Source organism: Leptopilina heterotoma, unplaced genomic scaffold, assembly GCF_015476425.1.
Source record: "Leptopilina heterotoma isolate Lh14 unplaced genomic scaffold, ASM1547642v1 Lhet_232, whole genome shotgun sequence".
Taxonomy (NCBI): domain Eukaryota; kingdom Metazoa; phylum Arthropoda; class Insecta; order Hymenoptera; family Figitidae; genus Leptopilina; species Leptopilina heterotoma.
The window spans coordinates 54,888-76,018 of NW_025110949.1; the positions used below are offsets into that span (position 1 = coordinate 54,888).

Consider the following 21,131-nt stretch of genomic DNA (forward strand, 5'->3'; position numbering starts at 1 on the left):
AATTTTAGTACTAAGTAGCGCATGAAAACTGAAAAAATTTTTGTCAAACTGCATTAGTCCCATCGGGCAGCGGAATCTATACTTTTGGATCTACTGCTCACACTGGCTAAAACCTGCAGTCTCACCAATATTTTCCCAGTGTATTAATTATCAAATCGACAAGCAAAGTCAAATATATTTGTCACAACGACCCCATTATAATTCGGTGGGTGAATAATTGTGAAGCATCACCACGTGTTATCGAATAGTTCTAATTTGTCGCCGGAAGGAATTTAACCGAACCAAGCTATCAGAAAGTTTATGTCTGATCATAATTTGAAAAGGGTCGAATTTAAAAAAAAATTCCGCTAAAAGTGTAATGCGGAATATATACATTATTATATAATATAATATATTATTATTATTATAATATAGCGACTAGCCATTCCAATTTAGACCCTGCATTAAAGATGACCATATATGGTTGGCAAAAAAAAATACCTTAAAGTACCCATAACGTGCCTGTGTTGCATAAAATGTTTTATTCACAACTTTGAATATGATTTGCTTCACTCATTTCTTAACGTGTGCACGATATTAAAACGAGAAGGGAAGTAACAACCTGTAACTTTCCTCTTCTCGCCTTGCATATTAACAAAAGCTGTGGGAAAATATTACACATCACTTAATTATGCAATAATTCGACTTTGAAGCAAATGCCTAAGCTACTAAAAAATAAACAGATATTCAATTCTTAAGCATTCTTAAGTCAAAGAAATATATTTTTAAAATTTAATCTAAAATTTACATTTCACGTATTTTTTCCGAATCACCTAGAAAATGAAGTTAATAAACCCATTTCATTTCTATAAAACACAAACATAATTTGTTGAAAACTTGAAAATTTGGTGCAAAAACGACTGTATAAAACTAATTTTAATTAATAATTTAAACTGTTTGTTCATTGATTGGTTTAAATGTTATAAGCGTTGTTATTTTCTTTCTCGCTCTTTCCACCTTTTTATTCAATGCTACTGATATAGCATAATAAGAAAACATCTGTTAACCAATAAAAATAAACTTTTTATATTTATTTTGGTATACTTTTTTCCCGCTGTGTCATCAATAGTTATTAATTTTCATTCTTGGGGGAGAAAGTTGATAGCCATCATAGACATGGAGGGTTGAAAGAGAAATAGTGAGATTTCGTCAGAAATTGACTACTCTCGATATAGCAACTTTCAGAAAAATATTCTTTTATCATTGATCTCTTCTCTACTTTTTTCCATCCTTAACTTATTATCTGACTTTTCTAGATCAAAGATTTTGAACAATGAACAAAATGGTTTCCCATACGTAGTTTTAACTATTAGATACCCACGTTTTTTCACATTTAAAAAAAAGATATATCTATTCTGTCGTACGTTTTAATAAGACAGTGTCTTTTTTAAAAAACACTGCAGTATTTCAATTGCGTGGGAATTGGTTAATAAATTATCTCCATTTGAGGAAAGAATAATTCTTTCTACTTTTTTTAAAATAAAAGATATGTTACTCCTCAGTTTTTATTTAAATCCCTTGGTTAAGATACGAATGGAAGATAATTAGCCCCAGCATTTTGCTAAGATCACCTTATCGCATCATTCTTCCTTTTCCCACTGCTTTTGAGATTAACTTTTCCTCTTGTTTCACCGGATAAAGTTTCTTCCTTTATTAAAGCAAAGTTTTCAACAAAGAAAGCGCCCCTTTATTAAAGTTTAAAATAATGATTAAAGAATCTTAACATTCCTTCTTGCTACTAGTTAAATGTTTGTGAATCTTTTATATCCATTTTTCACTAATTTTTTTAAATAAACCTATACTTTCAAAAGTCAACAATATATATTGCTTTAGTTGAAAAATATTTTCATTTTTAAAAAGTGTTAAGTTTAGTGTTAATAAATTTGAAACCTGTCTCAAATAATAATAAATAACTCAAATTCAACTTTTAATTATCAATATCACTTTATTAAAGACTTTATACTTTGAACTTTTATCTTTAATATTTTAATTAACTTTTGAAATCTAAATTATAAACATTATATTTTATGAATTTAATCTTCAAATAATAAAATTTCTTTATATTTAAATTTACTATAACAATATAATATTCACTTTATGAGCAAATCTCTGGAACTGGGCGATTTCACGTTACTTCTCATTTATGCTGCTTTAATAATACTTTTTATTTTTTATCTCGTTATTAATAATTTTTTTATGACTTTTTGAACTAAAATGTTTATTAAATCGTAATTTTTATACTCTTCTTGTTAATTGGTTTGAGTCTGGGCTAAAAAGTGTCGGTAAATGTCGATGCAGGAATCTTTAGATAGAACCCTCCCTGTATATCTACAAAGCAACATTTGAACAATATTTCAGAAACTTTTTATTCCCGAAAAAGGAGTTCCAAATTTTTGATAAAAATTTAATGGTTCAGATTCGTTTGACAAAAATGAAAAGACGATTTAAAAAATATCTGATAGTAAATAATGATGTAATAGTTGTTGCCTTAAAGGATAAAGGATAAAATATGTTAAATTCTTTAACATTCTTATCCGACGTGAATGTAATTCGACTTAAAAGAAGAAGATCATTAATTATAATTTCAAACATGCTTTAGAAAAAAGTAAATTCTCTTCCAATTTGGAAAATTCTTATAACAAGAGCACAGAATCAAGGGCAATTTTCCAGTTTTCACTTAAGTTGCTGCTAAGTGAAGCTTGAAATTGGCCCAGCCACCCTAAAACCTTTCTTGCAAGTCTCTTCAAATTTCTTTTACCTCCTTTTAACATATAAGATAAATTTTTTCCAATTACTGCCGCAAAACTTTGAATTGTGCAAGTTTAAATTATAAAGAAAAAAATTTATCTGCAAATGGAAAACTTTCTTCTCATAAAATATCAACTTTTACTTCTGCATTGAAGAAAAGAAAATAAGAAGGAAGGAAGGAAGAAGCAGTAGAAATTGTGTACTAAATGGAAAAATAAGAGAATTTAATTTCAATTATTTAAACGCGGCATTTTGCCGCATACAAATTTAATTATGTAGGTATTCATTAAAAAACATTAAAAATTATTCAACAATAAAAATTCTTATAACTGGTTATAAGAAACATTAATTTTATTTTGAATCCATATTTTTTAATTATAGACCAATGACGTTTTTAAGTGTAATATCTAAAATCTTTGAAAGTATTTTTTTGATATTTTGTGCTCAGTTATAATTTTTTAAAATTAGTCGGCAACTACTTTGGTCGAAATATAATGGAATGACTCTATATCTAGTAAAATGTGCTAAAAAGTTTCTGAAAACTAAATAAATCAGGTAAAAAGTAGCATGAAAAATGATAATTTTTAATATAGAGTGAAATTGTTTATTCTTTACTGAAATTGGTTATAATTTTTTTTTTAAGAAAATCATGTATACAATGGATGTTGATATTACATCAATGTTGTCTAAAGTATTCTGAAGCTTTCGCTTTGGTTATCCTTCAATATTGATCGCTAACTACGTAAACATTTTTGTCGCCTTTACATATATAGCAATGTTTAGAATTTTTTGTGATAAGGTAAACGAAAATCAATTTTTCGAATACGAATGCCTTGATAAAAAAATTCTATTTCTAAATTTATTTAAATATTTTTTTATATACGTAATAAGTAAAAAAAAATGGCTATACTAATCTTAATTAGGAAAAGCTTCATCTCCTTTGGACTTCGTTTCAAAAAATAATAAAAGAAAAATAAATATATTAATATTTATAATTCATAACAGTTGTAACATGATTGTATTCTTAATGTTCTTTTTCCCGTATATTTTTAACGAAATCAATTAATAATTTAAATTCCAGCCACTACTGATATTTAAGAATTTATGAACAAGATGTATTTTATCTCAATTTATACAAATATTTATACTATAATTATTTCTCAGATATTTTAATCATTTTTAGAGAAACATATATTGCGTTGAACAAAATTCACTTTCTGAGTGTGAATTCTCTCTCTCTGCATTTTCATTAATTAATTGAACTTAGATTCACGGCAAACTGACAGAACATGAAATGAAAACTCTCTTCAAATGTAGTAAAATAGAGTTTTTAATTTTGAAAACTGTTAGGTTCTCAAAAATAAAGACGAATTTTTCTGAGTAGTATGAAAATAGTTTATGTTGACAATAACATTCTATTATTTAAAGCTGCTTCGACTTCTTTTAGTATCTAAAGCAAGAGCTTCTTAAGAATGCTTACAAAAGTAGAAAAAAAGAAATATCTGTTGTAATGATCAATTCTGATCTGGCAACATTTTATTTTCTTTCCTTTCCCTTTACTCCATTAGATCACGAATGTTATCGCTGTAGTCTAAAAACTCGTGGAAAGGCATACTACTGAAATAAGAAGTGCCGAGCTTTTCAAATTCAATTTAGGAGAACATTTCAACGATTCTTTTCGTTTCACAATACGAGCCAGAGTAAAAATATCCGAGTTTGTATATATAGTATCTACATAAATGTAAATTATCACAGAAAAGTTGAAAAATGAGCTTTTACTTTGTAATTTTAAAACACGAGAGCACAAAATTATTATGTTCATTAGGTAAAGCATTATTATAGACCATAAGCTTTGTTAATGGAAATAAAATATATTATCCTCTCACTTTACATAAAAATTAACTAACCATAAAAATTGTTATCGTCCTTTGATGTTAAATCCTCTACTAGGTCGCTCACGTTTCGTTTCAAGTACTCCATTCGTTATTATCTTTTACACCAATTTTTCCGCTCTCACATTTTTTTTTTAATTTTCCAACAGAAGTCCATTTAAATGACAAAACACAAAAGCTCTGTAGTTTATAATACTAACCATATTCATTTACATTGATGAAAAACATTGTGAAATCAGAAAGATGATAATTATGACACTAATATTTATTCGAATGCTGTTTTTTTCACATATTTTATTGTTAAAATATTTTGGAAAAAGATAATAAACAATGAAACTAGACTAAATCTCGAAAATATATAATTTATTCATAATACATATAAAATCGATGTTTTCGAATTAAAATTGTTATTTTTTCTCTTTCGATAAAGAGAATGAGGAAAAAGTGGAGAGAAGTTTAAGGACAGGGTTTATGGAATTTTTCCCCACATTCCACTATTCAATACACACATAAAGAGAGAATTTATGTTTCCCGAGTGTACCTAGAGTGTTGTCGACTTTTACTCTTGTCCCCCCTCGCCCGCCAAGTCTGTGACTATTTTCAGCCCTTCGAATTGAACGTTGAACGACAGGCCGACCTTTATTTATATACACTACTATCACGACATTGTACTTTACTGGATAGAAAGTTCAGGGCTAAATCGATATAGCCTTGTCGTTTTACCCTTGGACGTTAAGTCGCTTACACCATGACCCATCTTCCGTGATAGTGGCACCGTTGAACACGTGAATTAGAAACCACGCCCTGATATCCTTGTTTCCAGTTCATCACACACATGATCCTTGCTGCCTGCTTACTCGATTATAAGCGACTTTCGATAACGCCTTTCCGGTCCATTTCATTCAGATTTCTCGATGATCCATTCAATCTACTCTGTGGATATATTCCCTGGAATATTGGTGTATACCGCATTTTAGATCATCTCTCTTATGATACTTTTTTATCATATTAAAGCCGATATAATATTGAATGGTATTATGTTTCTGATAGGGTCATTCAAACTTTTCTATATTATTTATTTAGCTCACGCAGTAAATTTTATTTCTTTTCTAATAAAAATAAAAGAACATTTATAAGCTTTATTCATATTTCCGTTTGCGGAAAATCAATTTTCTTCTCTACAGTTGTTGTCCTAAATTTAGGATTCAAAAATCAAATTCTGTAATTACTTAGGTTGCGTACATTATTCTTCAAATTTTTACTACTGTCACAATAACTTTTATTGATATTAATTAGAAATCAATAATAATTAACCCTACGTCCGAAATCTAGGGCCAGTCTGTTATGTCTCAGAACGAAACCAACATATCCTTAATGATATTTTTAAGGAAATGACTTAGTCTAGCGGAAACAGAGAATGCAGTAGATTTTCCTCAAATTGTTTTCGGGCCAGCCAGACTAAAAGGTCCGGAGTCCAGGTGTCGTTGTAAATTAGATAAAACACCCTACAGCCTAGGAGTCACTGAATTATTGATTTGACGCTGATGTCGAAGTAATGCAGTCCTTAGAAAAATATAAATGTGCCTCGTAGAAATTATCTCCTTGAATGAACTTGACTAAGACGAGAATCGAGGAATGCACTTGGTGCTTGAAGAGAATTTCTGGACTGGAGTCGAAGAACAAACTCGATGACAGTACACAACTAGTTAACTTAGTCACGGTTGCTGGATTGACACGAAGAAGACCCTAAGTTGATTCTGTGGTGACTTCTGGACTAACTAACTTGAAGGCGTTGCCTGGACTGATTAATTCGGCAATGGTGTCACCTTTCACAGGTTCCTTTTGCAAAGGAATACGTCATACCACTCACTTTTATTACTTTTGGAGTCAAGAAGTTATTTTAACTCCTGACAGGTGAGGACCCAATATAGAAGGGTGACAAAATACAGATGACCATATTTGGTATCTGCTATCCAGGTGAAGACTTGGATCAATATAGTTTAGATTCCAAGAAAATAAGGATTCAGTTTTTTAACTTTGAAAAAAATATTATTTCTAAATATAAAATATAAATACGTCGCGATGACAAAGAGGAATTTTGAAAGAATGGATTAACATCAATAAACGTGCTGCTAGAATTGCCACTCAACTATAGTTCCAGGGATTTTGATATGTTGAATAAATTGTTATGATGAAGGGAGCACCGTGTCGATAAACTAGGTTCAGATTTGTTTCTCCATGTGCATTTCTCGCTGTGAGCTCCTTTTTGACACTTTGGTATTCCAATTGTTGATGTCTCGTTCTGTCGGGAGTTATTGATATCATGGAAACTCCTGAGATAGTAGATTTTTCTTTTTGAGACGAACAAAAAATAACTGGATATATGAAGATAAATAATTTGACATATTAACTTTAACGAGTGATGAAATTTAATCATTTAATCTGTAAATTATAAAATTTTTAAGTCTTCTTAAAAAGTCTTCAAACTTCTGTCATATGTCGCAATGGAAATCTGTGAATCAAAATTGCCTCCAATTATATCCTTGAATATATTTTCTAAAACATCGTTGCATTGATTAGTAATAAAATTATTTCAGATGAAAACAGATTGCTGATTACTTGCAGTTCCTCTTTAATAAGTGTACGGAGATCACTGGTTACCTCAGGAGTAAGCGAAGCAGATAAAGTAGGAAGAGGAACTATGTAACAAATTTCCAAGATACTTTATGTCCGCACTAAAAATCCAGTTCACAATTGGTTTTAAAAATCACCCTCTAGGCAGAAAACAAATTGTAAATTATTTGCCATACTATACGCAAGAGTTCGTAGGTGTAAAGAGAGAATTTATACTCTACGCTGTTTTTGGCACTAACTCCGAGTTAACTCCGGTTTAATAGTAATTAATTACATCCAACAGAATTTTTTCCAATATAAAATATTCGTTCTTATTATAATTTTCAAAAAACTAATAAATTCAAGTAAAGTTTTTAACAAAAAGTGAAATAGAATCAAAGTGCTGTAAATAAATTTGGAGGAAGGAGAATCAAATCCGGGTTCGACAAACACAAATGAATTACGTAATTGACATGATAAAGGACCAATTAACAGACAGAATTTTAAACGGGCTACAGCACACCAATTGTAAAGTGAAAAACGACTTTTTCAAGAAATTTTTTTCTAATAAACCACTAAATTTTTTATAAAAGTGCTATTTAATACCAGTCAAAGTTTATAAAAATAAATACTCGTATTATAACATTCACAACCATTATTATAATTAAGTTGTGCGAAATTGTAAGAATTAAAATCACAAAATCGTTAACTTTTCTGAATCATCCAACTGATGCCTGATGAAATTCCGATGAAAAACGGAAATCAGAGGGTATTCCAACCGAATCTCTAGAGAACGCTTCCGGTGTATCTTACCATTAAATAGGAAGTATCGAATTGCGAAACCTTTGTTACTGTGAAAGCAATACATCATCAAGTCTCCAAAGCAATGACTATAAAGTTATTGGTCAGCCATGAAACTTAATAAAGGCGATAAAATAGAAGATTTGAATATTCTATCTCATGAGAATACGCATTAAAATTCACGGGAAACAATACATGGAGTATTTGTTACAAGGAAAGATTTTCTCTTGAATTCTGCAAAAAATATTGCCGAAGATTCTACAGTCGCTGAATATAAATTTTAATTCCATTAAATAAAAGAAAAAAATATGCAACAGTAGTAACAACATTTTTCAAATTTAGAAAATAGGATATCCAATATGTAATCAGCCCCACATAAATTTTTAATAAAGTTGATCAAATGAGGGTTGAGTTTGGATAACCAAAGCTATACTGTCGGACATATCCTATAATAATAATATTCTCTAAATTTGAATTAGTGAAATTCGACTAATTATCAGTAGAATTTTACAAATTGCTAAACCCATAATTAATCTGCTGATAATTTAGACCAGCAGCCGCATAAACTTCCGAGGGAGAATAATTTTTCTGACAATGATTTTATTTTGTTTTTTTCTCATCGAAAATGTTTGCATGACTTACCAATATAGATATTAATACAGATGGACATTTCAAAACAAACAGTTTCACGCATCTGAATAAATCAAATCTTGACATTGGCGCACAGATTAATATACATGGTTTATTATTCATGGGACACAAGATCAAGATCTCATACAGTCATACCTATGGTCAACAACATTGAATGGAAAAATTTTTCCATCACTTGAATTATGTTTGAAAAATTTGATTCAAGAGAAAAATGTTGCTTGCATTATGAAACAAACCATTATTAAACAAACCATTCTTGAACGAGGCTCGCCGTATAAAAATTTGAGAATTAGTTTTTGTTGATTTTTGAATATAGTCTTTTGAGTCTATAGAAAGTGAAATTTATTTATTTAACAATCTATACGAGCTGACAAAAAAACGCCCTTTTATTAAATGATATGAAGATTGAAAAGTAAACAATTTAGATTTGGAGACAATAATATTATTGAGGAGAATGATATTGTTAATTTTCAAAAGCTGGCATTATCATATTTGGACTCAGATTATCATTGTTCATTGTGTTTCTCGGTGAATAATTGATTGACAAATTTCAAGTAAATTAAGTAAATATTTCTTCAATAGAAAATAAATGATTGTTCGAAATAATTCGTTGTTTTTATTGAAGCATTCAAAACCGTATGCATTGAATTGTCCACCATTGTTGTCTTTTGCTAATTTATGTCTACCCGTATGCACCCAGAAATTATGTTTAATTTTACGTATTTCGTAATCAAACTAATTACGAAATAAATTCTACTGTGAATACATTTGCAGAGAAAATTCAATTGCCGATAATGCTAATTTTTTGGACAATCTTCTACATCGGGTTTTATAACTATATTAAAAAACACTTTTTGTTAATAATGTTGTTGTTGGAAACCCGTTAAAACGATATAATCTTAAGAAAATTTAATAATGTTTATGATTTCATTTTTTTGCGAAATGTCTTATAATTGTCTGTTTATAAATAAATGAATGTTATTGATGACAATATTATTTTTATGCTTACTGAAAATATAGGTCAAGGCCAGGAATAAATCGATATTAAAAAGATAAAATTATATTTTTTAACACAAAGAGATTAACACAAATTGATATCTACAGAAGGTTTGCAGAATATTTACAAATTATTTATAGAAGAACCTCGAGATATTAAGTGCTGGGATATTGAATAATATTAACTTTTCTATTAGGATTATTCTGGGACACAAAAGTGTTAACAAACTCTTGCCTTCTAGTTAATAAATATTTTTGTTTTCCACTATTTTCTTTATGATTTAAAAAAAAAGGAAATATTCAAATTTATACTACGTAATTCAGAAGCAAAAACACACCTTTTAAATAAAAGTACATTTGACGAAGTTTAATTCTAGAGCAATAAGGAAATTTTCAACAAAATTGTTTACTTAGGAAGCAAATTGAAAGTAATTTCAAACGAAAACTAAACGGAGAATTTTGGTGATTTTCAGGTGGAACAGGGGCTGAAATTATATCGAGCTCACAAACAACAAGCTGCTGTGCGCAAATGGAGAGGTGCTCTAAAAAGTATTAGGCAACGTGAAGACAAATTTGCTCTGCTTGGCTACCTTTACCAAGCTTACATGGATTGGGGAAAATACAGGTAATAAATCATTCTGGTTGTAACTTCTTTTTTATTCCGTTCATTAAGTACCAACAGCCAGATAATTTTCTCTTCCTTCCCCCAATTTATAATGCTTCAGATACAAACATTCATTCTACGTTAAATTCTTAAATTAACAAATTTTCTTTTCACCTATTTTTCGATTATCTTTCTCATTATTTCTGCTGTCAACATTTTTTTTTTTGTAACTATATTTTCTTTTGTTGATTACAATATCAATATTTTTGTCACTAGTGTTCAAATAATACTTATGAGGCAGAATAAATTTCAAATTTTGAGAAACTAACGAAAAGGGAATTGAAATGTATAGTCTACGCGCTTAATAAAATAAGGTTATCAACTATATATTGTCAAAACTGCATTTTTCCTAAAAACAATTAATATATTGTCATCATGAAACTCGAATTTACAAATTACAAGGTTCTATTTCTGACGAAAAATAAAGATTGAGTCAATGTATGTTGAACACAAAAAATGTAACTTTAATTTTCCCTTGAAGACTTCATCGGAATTCTGTTAATAATTTCCATTGGATTTCCGACAGATTTCCTATGAAATTCCATCTAGAATGGAACGCAATTGGAAATTTCATCAAAATTCCAATGGAGTTGCGATGGAAAATTATTCAACGGCGAAAGAGTTTCCACAGTGCGTGATTGTAAACAATTGAAAAATATTGTTTATTACCTACCAAGCGCGGTATTATCAATATTTTTTATAGCAAAACTTTATTTAATTTTTCAAAACAACTTATTTTCTACGTAAATACGAAGGATGTGAAAATTTTTCAAATTTTAACATACTACAGATGCGGACTCTTATATTATAATTCAATATTCTTTCAGTGTTTCCACAATAAACGGAATACATACACTTAGGGAGGTGCTTAACCCTTTGAGGACCAGTGTTGCTTTCAGGCAACATGAACATTTTTTTATTAACTCGGGCATAAATTTCTTAATTTTCAAAACTGAATATTGAAACAATAATTTTCACATAGTCTGGAAAATTTCGTATCACAAACACTGGTCTTTAAGTAAAAAAACTTCAATAACTTTCCCTGAAAAGTTTGCTTAAAAATGAAAAATCGCGATTTTTTAAGAAAAAATTTGGTCCTCAAAGGGTTAAGAAATTGAATTGCACTTCGACGTAAATTTTAAATTCTCTTTTACGTTAAATCGATTTTATAATTTCAAAGTGAAAATGCATTTTCAATATCTAAATTCGATTTTAATCCTAATAACCAATTTAAAGATTGTTTGCTAATTATATTTACTTACCTAAGATTCGATAAATTAAAGTTACAGCACAGAGTAATTCAAGTTCAAGAGTCATGGGAAATTTTACTTTAATTTTCAATTAATATTCATCACAGTTTTCTAATGTTATGTTTATCTGCAGAAAATCCATTTGTTTGAAAACAGTAAAATAACTTACTTCTGTAATAAGTTATAAAGTTTTAAAACAACTGCTAGGAGTAGATACTGACCTTAGGATCTATCTCCTTTAGTCAAACTGCGCTGTGCATCAGATACTAATCTTTACTCTTATTGGTAATTTCTACAACGTCAAAGCGTTTTATTATTTTATTTTTAAATCATTTTTTTTACATTGATTTTATTTTGGTTTATGCAAAGTTGAATTTTTTAAATACATTGTAAAAAAAAGTTTTTAACAAACTCGATTCGTATTGAAAGTATGCAAACTGCTCAATGCGTTTTAAACATCAAACCACATTGGGAGGTTTTATCCAATAGTTTTCGCTTGAGGAGAATACTTTTCCCTTGTATCGTTAAAATAGAGGTTGCACCCTCACAGCATTCGGATATTGAGAATATATTACGGACATCCTGCAGATAAACATTGGTTTGTGGAAATTAGATAATATTTCTACGAAATTACAGAGATGTTCACAGAACGATAGGTTCTGATATTAAGGGACGGGTCTTAAGAAAGAGTAACTGTTAAATTGAAATTAAATTATTAAAGGTTTTATTTATGAATCCTTTACAATTAGAATCAGAGAAAAAGAGTAAATCCAGATGTCGTCAGGCACACTGAATCAAAACTAGAACTTTGTGGAATCAAAAAGATAATTTAAATCGGGACATAATTTTAAACTATTAGTTACTTACCTTCTAAAATTACTCACTTTTATCATCTTTGGGTCGATGTGATAAAAATGTTATTACATGTAACTAGGGAACCAATAGAAAATTGACAAAATACAGATGAACATATTTGGCATCTACTATCCAGACAAAGATATTTTCTAGAAAGGTAAATAAATGTATCTTTTGTCTGGCAAAAATAAATTACTTCAGAAAATAACAAACGATGAGGCAGTAGGAACTACGACAATGAGTTGAACAATTTGTCACTACCAATACTCATTCTACTAAATAAAATTAAATGAAGTAATAACTTTCTTGCTAACATAATATAATACAAGATATTTTGATAACATTATTCTTCAATATTATTCATGTAACTGTCAGCTTAAGAATATGATTGTAAAATAATATCAATATTCAATATAAAAATATTACTTTCTATGTACAGATGAATCGAATTTTGATAGGACTTTATTTTTAGAAATAGTAATCTTGGAGTGCGAGAAAAATATATTGAAGTCGCCTGAGAAAGATATTCTCGTAAAATAACTTTCGCAGCTTCCAACTCGACGATGAGAATGTTTCTCTATTCGGCAATAACTGTTTAAGTCATAAATTTTTATATTGTGAAAGAATTTCTTTGACTTATATAAATCCTCAATAAATAAACGCTGAGGCAATGTATTTCTTCTTGAAATAGAATTGTCCCTTATCCTTTCAGTATTTCATATAGTACTAAAATTTTTTCATTTACAATTTATAACTTTTACAGGACATACCGATATGTCAGGAGTAAAATGAGTTTAAATGACTTATGTATTAATTATGTTTGTATTGTTAATAAATAATTCACTATTGACATATTTGTTCTCTTTTGAAAACTATTATAACTTCTTCAAATATTAAACAATCCGTTATGAATGAAGTGAGAGTTTTTAGGACCAACTTTTGAAATAATGGTATTTAGAATACATAATCTGCCTCATTGACGAGTATTTACTATATGATTTTTAAAATTAATAGGAAACTATAAAAAAATTATAAATAAAAAATAATTGTGATTTGAAATATTTTTTCTTCTTTCTGTTATTTTTAGAGACAGTATAGACTTCGGCCAGAGACAACTTTGTATTTCAGAAGAATTAGACTCTCCTAATATGAGAGCTGAGGCGTACTTGAATCTTGCAAGAGCTCATGAAAGACTGGGGGCGTTAGACAAAGCTTTAGCTTTCGCCAGACACAGGTATTTATTTTCTATTTTCAACATAACAACTAGTGAAAGCAAATAATTGATTAAATAACAATTTTTAGCTTATACAACGAATGTGACCAATGTGCCACTGCTGGTCTTGTTCACTTAACTGTCGGTCGGGTTCATTTGGAACTAGCGGGATTTTGCAAAGCCTTAGAAGCCTTCCAAAGGGCGCATAAAATTGCGCATTCCATTCAAGATCCCTCTTTAGAGTTACAAGTAAATAACATTTATGCTTACAGTTTCATTCAATTTAGTATTACTTTACAGTCATTATCTTCTTCATGTCTATTATTTTGTTTATTCTTCATTTTTGTTTCGATATATTATGTATACATACAAATTTATATCTAGACATTAAAGTGAATTTGAATTCAATAATAAAATTTGTTTATTTTTAGGTGTACGTCGGTTTGTCAGAACTGTTCTGCAGATTACAGGATGCAGACAAAAGTTCGCGATATGCAGCGAGAGCTTATGACTTATCAAGGAGCTTACAACTGGGAGATTTAAATTCTAGGCACCATCGAGCTGCATTGCTCCAAATGGCTGCTGCTCTTAGAAAAAAGGGCGAGCTTGGTGATGCTCATGATTACTGTTCGGTAAATTACTTACATCATCACTTCCTGATAGAAAATAAATTTTTAAAGAAAAGCTTCTTTTAACATTTTTCAAAATTGATTTTTCCAGGAGGCAACACGCTTATCTTTGGTTTCTGGAGATCAAGCCAGTTATGCTCGAAGTATACGAATCATGGGAGATATTTATAGAAAAAAGTCCGATATAAATGTTTGTATAAATTCTAATTAAGTTTTTTTTCTTAACTCAAAGAATTCTGCTATATCATCCAGTATTAAATACATTTTAATAAAAATTCAAAATTTACTGGTTGGTTTATTTTTATAACAAAAAAAATCCATACTTTTTGACATTGAGCGCCTCTTTAGTAGTTAAACAATTTATTTACACATTAGATAAATTAATTTTAATATTTAAGTGAATTTTTGAACATGTTTTACATAAAAGAATATTGCAAATATTGCAGAAGGCGTTTCGCCAATACGAAAGTGCCATGGGATCTGCTGCAGCCACTGGAGATCGTTTATGTCAAATGGAAGCTATGGATGGTGCAGCAAGGTGTCTCGAAATACTTAGGGTACAGAATAAAATTTGCAACTGTCGACCTCTTGAGTTTAATACTCGACTATTGGAAGTTGCCGGATCTGTTGGAGCGAAGGTAATAAAAAAATCGAAAAATTTTAATGTTTTTGGAATATTTATGTTTTTACAGTTTTATTTTACATAAAACGAGTCACAAAGTTAGAACGATAGTCACAGTTGTTAAATCGATTATCTCACTTCCTCAGCTTCCTCTATAATCTTCCTGTCCCTAAGATCTGTTTAGGTGCCTTTATGGAAGGTTATGGACATTTAAATTCAAAACAAGTTTACATGTTGAAAATATACAATTCCTAGAATCATAAAAAACGTTCTCAAATATTTTTCCTAGCAAATACTCGTAATGAGATAAAAGTTAGGGAAAGAGTCAAGCTTCATTTTGGTATCAACCGGAACTTGATATCTTGCACACAAGAAAACTTAAGGCCATTTGAATTCAAAACAATGTTACATGTCAAAATTATCAAATTACTAGAATCATGACAAATGTTGTCAAATATTTTTCCTAGCACTTACTCGTAATGAGATAAAAGTTAGGTAAAGAGTCAAGCTTCATTTTGGTACCAACCGGAACTTGATATCTTGCATACAAGAAAACTTATGGCCATTTGAATTCAAAACAATGTTACATGTTGAAGATATCAAATTACTAGAAACATAAAAAACGTTCTCAAATATTTTTCCTAGCATATACTCGTAATGAGATAAAAGTTAGGTAAAGAGTCAAGCTTCATTTTGGTACCAACCGGAACTTGATATCTTGCATACAAGAAAACTTATGGCCATTTGAATTCAAAACAATGTTACATGTTGAAGATATCAAATTACTAGAAACATAAAAAACATTGTCAAATATTTATTCTAGCTTATTCTCGTAATGAGATGAAAGTAAGGGAAAGAGTCAAGCTTCATTTTGGTACCTACCGGAACTTGATATCTTGAAGACAAGAAAAGTTATGGCCATTTGAATCAAAACAAGTTTACATGCTGAAAATATCAAATTTCTAAGATCATAAAAAATATTGTCAAATATTTATCCTAGCTTATACTTATAATGAGATAAAAGTTAGGGAAAGAGTCAAGCTTTAGTTTTGTACCAATCGGAACTTGATATCTTGCATATAAGAAAAATTATGGCCATTTGAATTAAAAAAAGTTTAGACGTTGTGAATATCAAATTCCTAGACTCTTAAAAAACGTACTCAAATCTTTTTCCTAGCATATACTCGTAATGAGATAAAAGTTAGGTAAAGAGTCAAGCTTCATTTTGGTATCAACTGGAACTTGATATCTTGCATACAAGAAGACTTAAGGCCAAATTAATAAAGAACTATTGTAACATTATTTTAACGAATTCAGATCCGTTGGTACTTCGTTATTTGCAATTTAAGAATTAAAAATCATCACAACCGTTGTAACCGATCGATTTGAATATATTTGATACAATTGCAATAAAAATTTTCAGCTTCTAGTGAGAACAGTAAGATGTCGATTATCTCGAATCTATGCATCATTAGGAGATGAAGAGCAAAAAAGTCATCATGAAAGATTAGCAGCAACGATGGAAGAAGACTTAGAATTACGTTGTGGAAGCTGCAATGAACCTTTCGGACTTGAAGCAGATTCCCTAGAGGCTTTGCCTTGCTCACATATTTTACATGCCAGGTACAATCTATAAAAAAATCATCACCCAGAACAAAGCGGATTACATGTTAATTTCACAAGGAATGAAATTATAAAATCTCTTCATTAAAATGTTAATACATATTAAAAATAATTGTATAATTAGATTCAAAATTATCTTTATTCTAATTACATATTCTCTTTTAACTTATTTCACTTTACTTTAGTTTTCAAGTAAAATGTAATCCGCAAGTTCTTTTCAACATTATCTAATTTTTCAAAAATTCTTATATTCAAACCATCGGCATTAAATGTTTTTGAAATATAACAGTATTTTTTAATCCGTGACTTGGATTAAAACATACTTTTTTAAAATTACTTTAATACAGTTCTTAATCTTTGAGATTAAATTTCTTTCATCCTTTTTATAATTACACCAGGTTGTTTTTAAAATTAAAAGACCTGCTCGCTTAAAGTGTTAAAATTTAAAAAACGAAAGTTAATTGCAATTATCTACAATTTTCAGGTGTGCATACGACATTTTAAAACGAAGGGACAAGAAAAAGAAGCGTTTATGTCCCGATTGCCATAAATCCGTCAGTTCTCGACTGTACCTTCATTGTGACGATCCTCATGGAATGAATCCTTTGAATCAGAGTTCCTTAAGTTTAGCATCGTTACGAGCAAGTAGTTTAGCAACTCTTGAAGATTGTCACGCAACCAGCAGTGTTTAAGAAAATTTAAAAAAAAAATATAATCGGTGCCAATGATTTTACGGGTAATTAGGGCTTTGTACAAAATAATTGACGTACTTTGCAATGACATAACAGGGTTTGACGTCATTTTTTTAATTTTTATTTTTTATTCATCTATTTTTCAGTTTTTGAAAAAAAGCTTCCTCTACATTATTTGTTCTCAAATCAGTAAAAAAAATATTATTAGAAAATTTTTTGGTTTTTTTTTGTAATTATTTTATTATTATACATCTTAGATAATATTTTATTATAATTTATTTATTCAAATGCAAAATTTGGAGACACCTTGTGATCAGAATACAAAAATTAAAATTTTTTTTTTTTATTCAAATTCAGTACGCAATATGTTGTACAAATTAAGTGAAAAGTAAGACTGGAAAAGGTACGCAATTTTCGTTAATATGAAAAGTTCCTATCATTAATTTTATTACTTTATTTATTTTTTATATTTAGTTTTTCAAGAAAGCATAAAAATAATATAGAACATTATTTTAATTGACGTTGCATTTTTATAATTTTTTCTACCTACAAATAAATTTATAATAAGTTTTCCACATTTGCCGATATAAACTATAAAATGGCAAAAATAATTTTATTAAAAAATAATAATAGAATATTTCTTTTCTTATAGAAAATTCAGTATTCTTTGTTAAAACCCTATGATAAAAGATTCTGTTTTAAAAAAAATATTAAAATATTCTTTATTAAAAGAGAAGAATAAAATTCTATTAATACTCGCATACAATACAGAATTCTTTGTTGGATCATAATGAAAGATTCTTTTATCAAAAAAAAAGAAAAATATATTTCTGATTAAAGTTTATTATTCTAACAGTTAACTATTTCAAAAAAGTATATAAAATTCATTTTTACTGAAAAAAACTACAAAAATATATTATAATATAAATAATTTTGTTTATGTTGGAAAAATCTAGTATAATTTTCATTCCAAACAATTCATGATGACGTTGAAAATTATTCTTTACAAAAAGTGTATAATTGTCGAGAAAAAGAAACTAGTGAGATAAAATGCATTTTCAAGCTTTAAGAAATATGGATCCTTGTTAGCTGTTAAATATACTTACTAATTATAGAAGGATTTTTAACTAAGTATATTAATATAAAAATTATTAAAAAAACTGTGTGGTATTTTATTATCAGAAAAGGTTTATTTAGAAAAGATAATTAATTTAAGAGATGAAATATTTGCGACATAATATTTATCAAAGCACTGCACTAGCAAAATGGTGCCGCACCTATATTAAAAAAAAAAATTGTAATTTGTATAGAAAAATTTTATGTAGAAAAATACCTTATACTCACTGCCGTAGGTGCGTTTGTTCATCATTTTCAACCCTTGACAATCCCACAAAAAAAAACTATTCAGATCAATTTATACGAGAAATCTGAAAATAATTTACTTTTCGTTTATAAAAAAAAAGTCAATAAAGTATGTAAAATCTAATAGAATACTGAATAGTAATACATTTCGATAAATGACGACCTTACACTGATCAAGAATCGCTCATATGAAGCAAAGAAAAAAATACTTCTTAATGTCCAAAAATCCCAAAAATTTATGTCCAAAAAGACATAAAAAGATCGATTTAAAGACATAAATTCAAGCTTAATGTTTAGCAAAAATCAAAGAGTATAAACTATATTTCCAATAGCTGAATGAAAATAAATTCATTAATTAAAATAATAGGAATAAAAGAGATACAAATTATGAATAAAAAAAATAAAATTAATAGAATAGTATAATTAATTTAAGAAAATGAAAAGTAACTTGTCTTCCGATTACTTAATGCACTGATCCTGGTTTCCCTCAACTATTATAGTCAAATTTTTAATTTTGGTTCTTTAATGTGCAGTGAGAGTCTAAATAACGTCCTACTCGATAAAGAAAAATTATACCTGTTAATACAAGTCATTTAATTGGTTTACAGCAAATTATCTTCAAAATTTGTTTTTCCTGATGGTCGATTATGTAATTTCATTTTTTACTGACTTACATTTTCACTTTCACTTTCATTCTTATTTTCACTTCGAACGGTTTTTGTTTTTATTTTCACTTTCATTTTCACTTTCAACGGTTTTTATTTTTACTTTTTTAACTTTTTTACTTTTTTACTTTTTTACTTTTTTACTTTTTTACTTTTTTACTTTTTTACTTTTTTATTTTTTTACTTTTTTATTTTTTTAAAAAATGCAAATTCAAACATTTTTGAAATTAAACAACAAAAATTGTTATAAAACATAAAAAAAATCGATCACTCCGAGTCTTCATGTTTTATAATAATTAAAAATAGTAAATTGATAAAATCATTATTTTATAATATTACTTTATAAAAAAAAATTTTTTTTTAATTATTTTTTATGAAAATAATTGAATTATTGCGAAGAAATTTAAATAAAAAGTGAATAATTGAATTCCAGTGAAATTTTCATTATTTATGAAAATAATTAAATGTTGGCGTAGAATTTTATTAATTTTTTTTTAAAAATTGAATTCAGGCAAATTTTTAAAAATAATAGAAATTTTTGCTTATAATTCTATTAAAGCTTTTGAAAATAATTGAATTCCTGAGAAGAATATTGTATTATTTATGAAAATAATTTGAATTCTTGCGAACGATTTTATTAGAATTTTTTTAAATAAAATTAAATTTTCAAGAAAAAATTTATTACTTTTAAAAATAATTGAATTTCGGAGATGAATTGAATTATTTCTAAAGATAATTGAAATTTTGAACAAATAAAAAAAAAAATTTTTAAAGTAATTGAATTTTGCAGAAGAATTTTGATATTTATAAAGAAAAATTAAAATTTTGACGAGAATTTAAAAAAAAATTTGTGATAATAATTGAATTTTCGCGAAAAATTTTATTACTATTGAATATAATTGAATTTTCCAAAGAAGTTTATCAGAAATTTTTGAAAATAATTAAATTTCCAGAATTAATTTTATTATTTATGAAGATAATTAAAATTGTGACGAGAAATTTTAAAAAAATTTTGAAAATAATTGAATTTCTGCGAAGAATTTTATTACTTTTAAAAATAATTGAATTTCTAGGATGAATTTTATTTATAAAGATAATGGAAATTTTGACAAGAATTTTATTTAAATTTTTTAAAATAATTTTTAAAATAATATTTGAATTTCTCAGAATTTTTAAAAACTTTTTCAAAAAAAAAAAAATTAAATTCCATCGAGAAATTTCATTAAGGGGATTTGAACCTTGATGACGTCACAGTTTGTGCAAAGCATTAGTTTTAAATCTGTGACGTCATCATGGTTCAAATGCCCTTAAAAAATTGAAAATAATTGAAATCTGACGAAGAACTTTATTAAATTTTTTTTAAATAATTAAATTCATGTGAAAATGTTTATTTTTGAAAAGAATTGAATTCTTGGAAGGAATTTTATTAAAATATATTTAATTGCTTCGAAAAATTTTATTTTTTACGAAAATAATTGAATTATTTCGAAGATTTTTAATTTTTTACAAACAATTTTGAAAATAATTCTATGACAACTTAAGATGACAGAGTGATAAAATCATTATTTTATATCGTAAGGATATTGTTACTATAAATTCAAATTTTCAAAGATTTTAATTTAAAACTCAATTATTTCTAAAAATTAACGCTATAATGCTATTAATTTCAATTTATTATAATTTTAAATTTTTAGTGAAATTCATTTTTCAATCAATTTTTAATAGAAAATTTTTCGAGAAATAAATTATTTAAATACAAAAATAAATAATTTATTAATGAAAATGAAAGTCAGAAGTAAAAATGAAATCAAATAAT

The 21,131-nt window shown here is 27.7% G+C and overlaps 1 protein-coding gene across 1 annotated transcript in view; it reads left to right on the top strand.

The window, feature by feature from the left end:
* LOC122502509 (43 kDa receptor-associated protein of the synapse homolog) overlaps nt 1–18,190 on the top strand; it is a 51,619-nt gene extending 33,429 nt beyond the window's left edge. Inside the window, exons 3-10 of the mRNA XM_043612610.1 lie at nt 10,214–10,365; nt 13,597–13,743; nt 13,812–13,971; nt 14,154–14,354; nt 14,443–14,541; nt 14,798–14,989; nt 16,397–16,596; nt 17,081–18,190. Of these exons, the coding sequence (XP_043468545.1) occupies nt 10,214–10,365; nt 13,597–13,743; nt 13,812–13,971; nt 14,154–14,354; nt 14,443–14,541; nt 14,798–14,989; nt 16,397–16,596; nt 17,081–17,288 (1,359 nt within the window). The 3' untranslated portion in view covers nt 17,289–18,190. The remainder of the gene's footprint in view (nt 1–10,213; nt 10,366–13,596; nt 13,744–13,811; nt 13,972–14,153; nt 14,355–14,442; nt 14,542–14,797; nt 14,990–16,396; nt 16,597–17,080) is intronic.
* Nucleotides 18,191–21,131: the final 2,941 nt, after the last annotated feature.